The following is a 10,234-nucleotide window of genomic DNA, read 5'->3' as shown; positions in this document are numbered from 1 at the left end:
ATGCCATGCGCGGGCGAACAGGGTGATGGAAAGGAAGGTAAGCTTCTTCTGAAACAACAAACGAATGTCCGTGGTGGGCGGGCCGAATATGGCTGCAAGCACGATCCCTCGATCGTTTTTAGAGTTGCTTTTGATGGTTTCCGTAAAGAGGGCGCGGAACGGATCATTGGACGGAACGGAGCAATGGTAATCGGCTGCCAGGTACAGTACCACAATGTACTGCAGTGGATGGAAAGGAAACATGCCAGATGCTGTGCTGTAGCTGTTCTGTGGCACTGATCGGATGGAATAGAGTTGTATGACCCGCGACTGAATGGAAACAGCCGTTGAGTTGGGGGAAACGAAGGAAGTGGAAGGACGTTGTATTACAGTATGGTCTAGTGTTGTGCTACCGTACCGTTCTCTCATCTGTCTGCCCCCCGAGTGCTCGTGCCGAGGTCGACGTCGGTCTTGGGGAGAATGTTGGATTTAGTTAGATAGGAGATTGGTTTTTCCCGGTCTATTGTTCCGTGTACACTTTGATGGATAGTGCCTAAGTACAATCTAGATCTAGTTTGGGGATATGCGTATTACAGCTAGAGACAATTAGAGACTGCAGACGTTCAACGGTCCGAGCCCGGGGGACGCATACACATGACAATCCAGGGGTTCATTTTACATTACAAGAGCTGCAGTGTTGTGGTTGTGCAGCATGAAGGGTTTTCTCTCTACGTATGTAGGTTGGCGAGACACTGCAGCGGAAAGGAAAGGAAAGGAAAGGAAAGGGACAGGGAAGGGAATGGAATGGAAGGCTCGACACATGATTGATTGATCTAGAATGGTGACAATGGGTTCTGTGTAATGGCACTGTAGCGTGACGGATGCTCGAGTCACGTACAGGTAACTTGACTGTCGCACCAATATCCAGTGATGTCTCTCCTTCTTTCTGTCTAGAATAGGGAAAACGGATGGATCATGGATTGGGGGTTTGATGGACCTGGACTTGAGAGTTGCACATGTGGGAGATCGATGCATTCATTTTCCGCATATGCATGTCGTTCTCCAGCAGCAGCAGCAGCAGCAGCAGCAGCAGCGGCAGCACAAGAAAGAGTTTCTTCTGAATAAGGTCTCCTATCACATAAGAGTCCAGTACGGTACAGGCCTGCCATGCCCGGAAAGAGGCACACACGGGGAGTTTTTCTGTCGATTTCGCGGGGCCGCGCTTGGATTCTGATAGAAGGGGAAGGGTCGCCGAGGAGCCCCATGTCCATCATTCATCGTTCAAATGTTACAGTAGGGTGAGAATCTATTCCACGCACAGGCATTTTAGAGCCCGGAAAGCCAGGACTCGACTCAGCCAGTGGCAGAGATGAAGTCAAATCGAGTCAAGTCCAGTCGGGGCAATTATTATTATTATTATTATTAAAGCAAGTCATGATGTTGAGGAGTACTAAGCGGCTTTGAGGCAAGAAGACGCCCCCATCCGGGTTTGAAGCCATATGGCTCGAGTGGTCGCCAGTGCGAGACAGGCTGGGATGATGCTGGGCTGCAGCCGCTGCCCGTCAAGGATATGATATGCTCTCCAGGATATGGAACAGGGGAGGGGCCACAGGGCAAGGACAAGGAAGGACAACGACCAGGACCAGGACGAGGATGAGGACAAGGACCTGGTTTGACTGCGAGTATTGCACCAGCACCCGTTGTTGCTTTTCCGTCTGCTCTGCGTGTTGCGTGCGTCTAACCATCCATCCATCCATCGACGAGTAATCCATGCTCTCTCTCTCTCTCTGTCTCCGAATCTCCATCCATCTCTGTGCTCCTCTCTCCTCTCCTCCCAAACCACCAGTTCGTTCATCCCGGTCCAACCTTGACCTTGCCTTGCCTTGCCTAGGTAATTAGTCTTGGTTGGAGCCTTTCGCCTTCTCCCGTTCCCACGCACCGCAATCCTTACCCTGCCCATCATCGCCATCGCCATCGCCCGCAACCAACCTGCGCGCTCTCTCTCTCTCTCTCCTCGAGGCACTGCACTCTCCCTCGCTATCCTTGTCCTACACATCCTGGCAGCATCGTGCGTCGCTCACCCACTTTTTCTTTCCACACATGCGGCAGGCCTTCTTGCTCGTGCACCGTGGGCGTGCGAGACCTGACTTTCCACCTGCCTTGTACTGCACTTGCACTGCACTGCACCACTGGTACTGGCCCTGACGTTGAACTTGATTCTTGCCTCTTGACGGATGGATTGACTGCACTGACCACACTGCTCTGCTCTGCACTGCACTCACTTTCTTACCTACCTGCTCGAACTGAATTGGGGGCTTGATCTCCTCTCGCCTGGCTGGGCTGTCTATCCGTCCTCCTCCTCCTCCTCGCACCCCCCCCCCCCCCCCCCCCCCCCCCCCCCCCCCCCCCCCCTGGCAGAGACACAACCCACACTCACTGGCCGCTACGCCCAAAAGATCATCCCCGTCCATGTCCTCGATGGGCGACAGCGACAGGATCGCACCGCAACCACGTTCCGTTCTACTTAAACTTCTTCGTTGTCTCTTCCGCGCCTGGTACTCGCCGAGTCCAGTCGCTCGCTCGCTGTGCCATCGACGTCTGAACGTTCGTCGTCTTCGACCTGCCTGCTTTGATCATCATCATCCTGTTGCTGAGTCTGACTTCAACGTACATCGCCACGGTGCCGGGCCCTCTTTCATCATCCCCACACTCAACTCGACTCTCCATCTGTCTGTCGCCTCCACCTCGGACATATTTTATTTATATTTATATCTATCCTTTCCACTTCCACAGACCATCCCATCATCATCCCCAGCAACCAGACGGGCCCATCGCGATTCTTACCTACAGTACAGAACGACGGACGGATCTTGTCAATCGGGGGGCGTGCCAGATCCGCCAATCACAAATCTTTCCCTCGCCCTGGTCGCCTTTTTAGTGCTCCACCCAACTCGACCACGACCATCCCCAATCGCACTAGATAAAATCGCAGGTCCCTTCCCTCCTCCACCACCGCCTGAACTTGAACCTCACCCTGAACCGCACATCCAGAGAGGACGATCTTCCGCATCTCGATCAGTGATATCCGTCGCTGGCCGTGGCTGCGTCTGCTCGCGTCATTCGTCGTCAATTGCAATCCCGTCGTTATCGTCGCTTTGGTTCCGTCCATTCTCTGTCCTGGCCTCGGCCTCTGCAGGCCTCACTCCTTCCGCTGCACTCCTGCTGTCTCAATTGGGAAAAGTAAATCACAATGGCTGCGTCACAGGTATCACAGAAGCTCCCTGCCGGCTTGGCTGGAGTGTTGAACAAGCCCGAGGACCATCGCGATTCTGCATACTATTCCGCCAAAGATACTGCGAGCAAGCGTGAGGCTCGACCCATCCCGTCACTTGAACAACGCTGACAACTCTGCAGACAACTCGACGCAGTCAAGCAATGGCACTGCTGGAATTGATTCTTGTCTCTCTCGTACCGACTCTTCTTCAGTGGCAGACATGACTCCTTCACCTATCTCGACCGGACCCAGCACACAGCCGCTCAACTCGCCTGCGTCTGGAGCCATGAGTGTTGCCTCGATTGTGTCACCCACTTCATACGGCTTTGCTCATCCCTTCTACGAGGGGAACAATAGCCTCAATGGAACGAATGGAGACTCGAGACGGGAGTCGGTGGATAGCAGATTGGGTGCCAACTTCGGCGACATGAGACTTGCGAACTCTCCTTACGCCAGTGCCAATCCTTCAACGACGTCGTTGCAGAGTACTCTGGCCCAACAACGCAATCCAGGATCTGCACATCCAGATCGTAACTCGGGGCCCTTTCGCCTCTCAAGCGGTTATCAACCAAACTATCAGCGTGTTCCAGACGGTCCCAGCATGACTTCCCGTACGGCACCTTTGATCACTGGACCCGCTCTTGGTGCCATTGCTCGTGCACCTGAGCCTACCAAAGGTCAAGCTTGGGCTTTCCCTGAAGAGGAAGTGCAAAGACTTCCGTCGGCTGCGAGACCGAGCGATGATACGAATCGTCATGGGACATCATTCTATGATGACTCGAGGCGCAACTCTTACGCGGACTCCATCGCAAGCAGCCAGTATACAACCGAATCTCGATTGCCTCCTGGACAACGACGTTTGGAAGACGGCGTGCCTTCTGACTATCACAGAGCCTCGTCGGAATACCAAGTGAGCACACATCATCACAGTCTTCAACATCGACAGATCTCTGAACTTCAGAACGATGATGGCTCGCCTACCAACTCCCAGCCTTATTCGCGAACTCCTGAGTTGCGAGTCTCGCACAAGCTTGCTGAGAGAAAGCGTCGACTGGAAATGAAAGATTTGTTTGACACATTGAGAACATTGCAAAGTGTTGAACGAGGTGCCAAAGCTTCGAAGTGGGAAATTCTTTCTAAAGGTAAGGAAATCCTCAATTGATATTGATATAAGTGAATGTGCTAATTTGGTAGCTATCTCCGAACACGAACGTCAAACGAAGATCATCGACGATCAAAAGAAGCAGATCCAGCGCCTGGAAGCTCACCTTGGACGAGTCGAGCATGATCTCGACATCGCTCGACGCGAAGCCAATTCCGCCCGACTGGAAAACGCTCAACTTCGGTCGGATGTTTCTGGACTCCAAGGCGGTGCTCCCGGATACCATGGTCCCGCACCACCCGTGCAGCACAGCCACGGGTATGCAATGCAACCTTCTGAACCCCAACAACAGTTACCACCGCTTCGAAATATCCCAGGTCCCGAGGTTATGAATGGGGTACAGTACCAACACGAGCAACGATCCAACGGATATCGTCCTGGGGACAGATTCTGATCCACGCCTTCACGCCTCGTCATGATGATCGATCCTTTTATATATCATGGCCAATGGCCAACCTATTTCTCCTATATATCCAAATTTCAGCTGTGCTTACAATGCACGTAACGCTCGAATATCGCGACCATGACATGCATTGGAACGACGATACAAGGCGCAGCTATCTTCCCTCAACGGCTGTCAGCAATCATTGCATGATGCAACGTCTCGAGCTGACTGACGATCTCACATCTTCCTGAATCGTTTGTGTTATTACTATTATTACCATTTATATTCCCTTTCTTGTGTTTGGAGTACATTAGTCCTGGTTGGGAACACCTTTTTACTTCGCTCAATACCCCACGGAGGTGACTCGGTCTGCCTCACATGGAGCCTGGTCCTTTTTTCCACCCTTTCCCATATGGATGAATTGTGTTATAAAAGTGCGGCGTTACGGGTTTAAGCATGGGAACGGCGTTGTGTGTTTTGTTTGAGCAGGGATGGATGGCTGGATGGATGGCTGGATGGGGAAACTCGATTGGGGTGTTCAAACCAACAACAAAAAAAGGTGGCGGAGATACCTGGCTGATAGGCAGGCGTTGTTACAATACCCGATAGGTCTCTGACAGATAGCACGTGCGAGTAGCTATCGTTTTGGAGATGGATGGGATCATAATGGTGCTGAGCTGGATGGATGATGAAATATGCTTAGTAGGAAAGTTATGGGTGTCAAGAGCTACCTAGGGAAATATATCATAGACTAGGATTGAGGAATGAATGAGAGATGATTGAGTATTCTTATTGCAAATTCTGCTTCTACGATTCGAATGGTATTTCTGGTGAATTTCTGAAGAGAAGGCTGCGGTCGAGTACAGAGAGACTTTGAGGTTGTGAGGTGGACACTACCCCTGAATTTCAAGGATAATACAGTTTCAACCTTACAGGTATAGGCTGTGGAGGAGAGAAAGTCGATTCGGGACTTCATGAAATCTCAATCATGAAGAACACGACGACTGTCTTTTCTTTCCTTACCATCCTTGTACTTTCTATGAAAAAGAACAGTAAAAGGAGTTCCGTCGCCTGAGAAATCGCCCAAATGGGCACTAGCGTCGAAGCTTCCACGCTAGTCGACCTCGTCGCGAAAACTTTCGAAAAATAATTTTTGGTAGACATCATCATCACTCTTTGTACCTTTCCATACAATCTCCGAATCAATCCATTCACTCCTTTCTCCAATCATGTAAGTATTCCTTCTTCTTCTCTTCAATCCATTGTTCGTAAGCTGATTGGGATTGAATCAAGGCATCTCATCCGTCGTGCCGCCGTTCGAGCTGCGGCTTCAAGATCCAGCATCTCATCATCGAGAACGATCAACACCGCTTCCCCCTTCCTGCTGCGATCCAAGACCCAATCTCCAATTGCCTCCTCAGTCTTCCGTCGTTTCAAGAGCGATGAGCAGCAGAAATCCCAAGTCGAGTCTGCGGACGGCGAGTCGGGATCCGTGAAGTCTGCTATTGAATCTGCATCAACGTACGCCAGCGAGGTTGCCGAATCGGTCACAGAGTCAGCGCAGAATGTCGCAGAAGCGGCGGGCTTTGCTCCTAGAGAGCGTAGAGAGGAGAGAAGTGGCTTCGAGGATCGTAGAGGTGGTGGGCGGTTTGATGCTGATCGACCGTCGCCGCCGCCGACGAATGGGATTTATGTGGGCAACTTGCTGTTTGATGTCACGGCTGCGGATCTGGAGAGGGAGTTTGCGTCGTTTGGTACCATTACTAATGCCACTGTTGCTTCGGATGCGAGAGGACTGAGTAAGGGGTATGAACTATTTTTCTTTTCTTCTTCTGTAAGGAGAGACGGGGACTAATTTTGGGGATATAGATTTGGATACGTCGAATTCGAAACCCAAGAATCGGCCGCTGCTGCTATTGAAGGAAAGCACCAAGCCCTCCTCGAAGGTCGTCGTCTGGTCGTCAATTACATGAAGAAGAACACCCGCGGCGAAGGTAGACCGGAACTGGAGCCCACGAAGACGCTGTTCATCGGTAACCTGGCCTTCGAAATGTCGGACGCGGATCTGAATAAGTTGTTCCGCGATATTCGAAACGTGTTTGATGTCCGCGTTGCTATTGACCGTCGTACGGGCCAGCCGAGAGGATTCGCGCATGCAGATTTCGTGGATGTCGAGAGTGCGATTAAGGGCAAGGAGGCGTTGATGGATAAGGAGGTTTATGGCCGCAAGTTGAGGATCGATTATAGTGCGGGCAGCAGAACTTCGGGAGGTGATGGGGCCCCCAGAGGTGATCGGGATGGAGGTCGGGGCGGTGGCCGCGGGGGATATGGAGGCGGTGATCGACGAGGAGGTGGAGGCTATGGAGGAGACCGACGAGGGGGCGATCGTGGCGGATATGGAGGCAACCGAGGAGGAGACCGCGGAGGAGACCGCTTCTAAACGACCACCAACGAACTCTGCAACTGACGGATTGAGGAAATGTGTACATCATGCAAGAGGTGTGCGATAGAACGGGCTGTACTAAAAGTGGAGGGAAGGAGGGCATCACATCACATCACGGCGGCCGTCTTTTTTTCTATACCTTGTCTTAAAGCCATACAAACCTGGTTTTCTCTCTACCTACTATAAAATAAGGGTTTATTACACTTTTAGGACAAGGCGTATAAGAGAAGAGAGATGAAATCCTGCTTGTAGAAACTCCTCTCTGTTGACGAATCTTTTTTTCCCTTGCGTATTCTGGTAGATATTCTTTTTGGTAGTGATAGAATAATATTTGTGTTCTCTGCCATTTCACTCTTTCCTCTTGACTTGATATGTGATAGGAAGCTTAAAGTAAGAAGGTAACCTTGAAAAGTTTGCAGCATGTGCTAGCGCAAGGCTGCCGAATCCCGGCCGTCGGCACCCACGCCCCCATACATCAGCGCCTCGGCTCAGCATTGCCAGACAGCTTTCTTCCGAGAAATCAACCCCACAACTTCAACCCCATCTTCTTCCTTTCTTTCGTTCTCGACAACAACAACAACAACACATCCGCCACCTCACACGACACGACGTCCTCCTTTTTCTTGTACATTACCTGCCTACCCATTTCATTCCCGCCCAGCGATCACTTGCACATAGAAACAAAAAGTTCCTCTGCATTTACGTCTCGCGATTGATTTCTAATACAACAACGATGTCATTCCTAGGAGGAGCAGAGTGCTCCACGGCCGGCAATCCGCTCAGCCAGTTCTCGAAACACGTCCAGGATGACAAGAGTCTGCAGCGGGATCGGCTGGTGGGACGGGGTCCTGGGCCGAGTTTGCAGGGCTTGAGGAGTAATGGGGGGATGGGATTTAGTGGGAGTCAAGATAATGTGAGTCTGAGTTTAGGGCAACCTGGACGGAAAGAAATTGCTAACGGGAATGCTGGTAGATGATGAATGAGTTTATGCAGCATAATGGCCAGATGCCCGAAGCGTTCGCCGTGCAGCACGATTTACACCAGATGCGCTCTGGATCCGCGTCCCCGGGCCTGAATGGCTGGGCACAGGAGTTCAATCCGGGTGGGGAGACGCAGGCCAGGATGGAAGCTGCGTTTGGGGCGCCGAAGGGGGCGGCGTTCAGTCCGGCGGATTTCGCCAAGTTTCAACAGATGAATCAGTCTTCTGCTGCGCGGACGGCGAGTCCTATGAATCGGCCGATTAATAATGGGATCTACCAGCCGCAGATGGGCATGGGCATGATGGGGATGGGCGGCATGGGGATGAATATGGGGATGATGAATAGACCGTATTCGAGTTTCCAGACGCCGCCGCCGCAGCAGCAGGAAGATAAAGGGAAGGGGAAGATGATCGAGTTGGATGATGAGCATTGGGAGGAGCAGTTCAAGCAGATCGATATGCAGGGGCAGGAGGTGGATGAGAGTCTCGCTGCGGAAGCAGAGCTCGATCAAATGGACAGGTCAGTCCTTGAATCCGAAACCAATGAGTTTGGTGATTTCGAGTCTATTTGGAGAGGCATACAAGCTGAGACTGCGGCTGCTAGGGAGATGGTCGCCGATGACAATATCGGGAATCACCTCGGTGACGACTTTGGTGAGTGGGATGGGTTCGATGGGTTGGGGACCCATAGTGCTCAGTTTAGGGATCCGCAGTTAGGTGATTATATGTTTGAGTCTGATAACTTGTTTAAGGATGTCAATAATCCGTTCGAGGAGGGAGTAAGGATCATGGACGAGGGAGGAAATCTCTCACTAGCAGCTTTAGCGTTTGAAGCTGCGGTACAGAAAGAGCCTCAACATCTGGAAGCTTGGGTTCGACTTGGCTCAGCGCAAGCCCAAAACGAAAAGGAAACCCCAGCAATAAGAGCCATGGCACAAGCCCTGAAAATCGACCCAAACAACCTCTCCGCCCTCATGGGTCTAGCAGTCAGCTACACAAACGAAGGCTACGACAGCACCGCCTACCGAACACTGGAGCGCTGGCTCTCAATCAAATACCCCAACATCGTCTCCCCCAGCGACCTCTCCTCCGAAGACGAAGTCGGCTTCACAGACCGCCACATCCTGCACGAAAAAGTCACAGACCTGTTCATCCGCGCGGCGCAACTGTCCCCCGACGGCGAACACATGGATCCTGACGTTCAGGTCGGGCTGGGCGTGCTGTTCTACGGCGCGGAGGAGTACGATAAAGCCGTTGACTGTTTCTCCGCCGCGCTCGCGAGCACGGAGCACGGGATCGTCAATCGGAGCGATCAGTTGCACCTCCTTTGGAATCGTCTCGGCGCCACGCTCGCCAACAGCGGCCGAAGCGAGGAAGCCATCGCGGCGTACGAGAAGGCGCTTACGACACGCCCTAATTTCGTTCGTGCCCGCTATAATCTAGGGGTATCGTGCATCAATATAGGTTGCTACGAGGAAGCGGCTTCTCATCTTCTTGGCGCGTTGGCGATGCATAAAGTGGTGGAGACGGAGGGCAGGGAGAAGGCGAGGGATATATTGGGCGGGAGCGGCGTCGAGGAGGCGGAGCTCGAGAGGATGATTAGTCAGAATCAGAGTACGAATTTGTATGATACGTTGAGGAGGGTTTTCAGTCAGATGGGACGGAGGGATTTGGCGGAGCGGGTGGTGGTTGGGATGGATGTTGAGGGGTTTAGGGGGGATTTTGAGTTTTAGGGGGGAGGGGAGGGAGGGGATGGGAAGGGGATGGCTGATAAAGGGAATGGGAAGAAAACAAGAAAAGTATGGCTATCTGGATCCACAGCAGTCTGTCTGACTTTTAGGTTCTTGGTGAGATGTGTGGCATGATGACAGATTTCCTAGTGGTGTCTGTGGGCAAAGTTGCCGTTTCTTTCTCCTTCACTACCACTGTATAGATATTTATTGCTGTCTTCTTTGGGGTTTGCGAGTATGTTTTAAGCTTCAATTATTCCATGAATTTTTCTTTGCTATTTC

At 51.9% G+C, this 10,234-nt stretch overlaps 4 protein-coding genes across 4 annotated transcripts; 3 read left to right on the top strand and 1 right to left on the bottom strand.

Moving 5' to 3' along the window:
- Positions 1-1,410: 1,410 nt before the first annotated feature.
- LY89DRAFT_723063 (uncharacterized protein) lies at positions 1,411-2,706 on the bottom strand (the record flags this gene model as incomplete). Its single annotated transcript, XM_018218784.1, has 5 exons — positions 1,411-1,861; positions 1,919-2,027; positions 2,061-2,251; positions 2,417-2,577; positions 2,651-2,706. 5 exons carry the CDS (start codon positions 2,704-2,706, stop codon positions 1,542-1,544), a joined length of 837 nt encoding a protein of 278 aa, XP_018065581.1. The 3' UTR covers positions 1,411-1,541.
- Positions 2,707-3,350: 644 nt separating this feature from the next.
- On the top strand, positions 3,351-5,180 carry LY89DRAFT_239848 (uncharacterized protein). The gene is made up of 2 exons (XM_018206105.1): positions 3,351-4,395; positions 4,448-5,180. The coding sequence occupies exons 1-2, from the start codon at positions 3,474-3,476 to the stop codon at positions 4,807-4,809; spliced, it is 1,284 nt and encodes a 427-aa protein (XP_018065580.1). The 5' UTR covers positions 3,351-3,473; the 3' UTR covers positions 4,810-5,180.
- A 723-nt stretch (positions 5,181-5,903) lies between these two features.
- On the top strand, positions 5,904-7,345 carry LY89DRAFT_239842 (RNA-binding domain-containing protein). Its single transcript, XM_018206104.1, has 3 exons — positions 5,904-6,031; positions 6,094-6,606; positions 6,670-7,345. Coding segments are annotated over exons 1-3 (1,086 nt in total). The 5' UTR covers positions 5,904-6,029; the 3' UTR covers positions 7,241-7,345.
- Positions 7,346-7,774: 429 nt separating this feature from the next.
- LY89DRAFT_654979 (TPR-like protein) lies at positions 7,775-9,955 on the top strand (the record flags this gene model as incomplete). The annotated part of the gene is made up of 2 exons (XM_018212324.1): positions 7,775-8,156; positions 8,216-9,955. The coding sequence occupies exons 1-2, from the start codon at positions 7,977-7,979 to the stop codon at positions 9,953-9,955; spliced, it is 1,920 nt and encodes a 639-aa protein (XP_018065578.1). The 5' UTR covers positions 7,775-7,976.
- Positions 9,956-10,234: the final 279 nt, after the last annotated feature.

The sequence above is a fragment of the Mollisia scopiformis genome, assembly GCF_001500285.1.
Source record: "Mollisia scopiformis unplaced genomic scaffold LY89scaffold_24, whole genome shotgun sequence".
Classification (NCBI taxonomy): Eukaryota; Fungi; Ascomycota; class Leotiomycetes; order Helotiales; family Mollisiaceae; genus Mollisia; species Mollisia scopiformis.
This window is presented reverse-complemented; position numbering and strand designations above follow the sequence as displayed.

Excerpts from the sequence above, each read along its gene's own strand:
- LY89DRAFT_239842 (XM_018206104.1), top strand. Across the intron at positions 6,607-6,669 it reads GCGAGAGGACTGAGTAAGGG|ATTTGGATACGTCGAATTCG; the intron begins GTATGAACTATT and ends TTGGGGATATAG.
- LY89DRAFT_239848 (XM_018206105.1), top strand. The coding sequence starts at position 3,474 with ATGACTCCTTCACCTATCTCGACCGGACCCAGCACACAGCCGCTCAAC. Across the intron at positions 4,396-4,447 it reads GTGGGAAATTCTTTCTAAAG|CTATCTCCGAACACGAACGT; the intron begins GTAAGGAAATCC and ends CTAATTTGGTAG.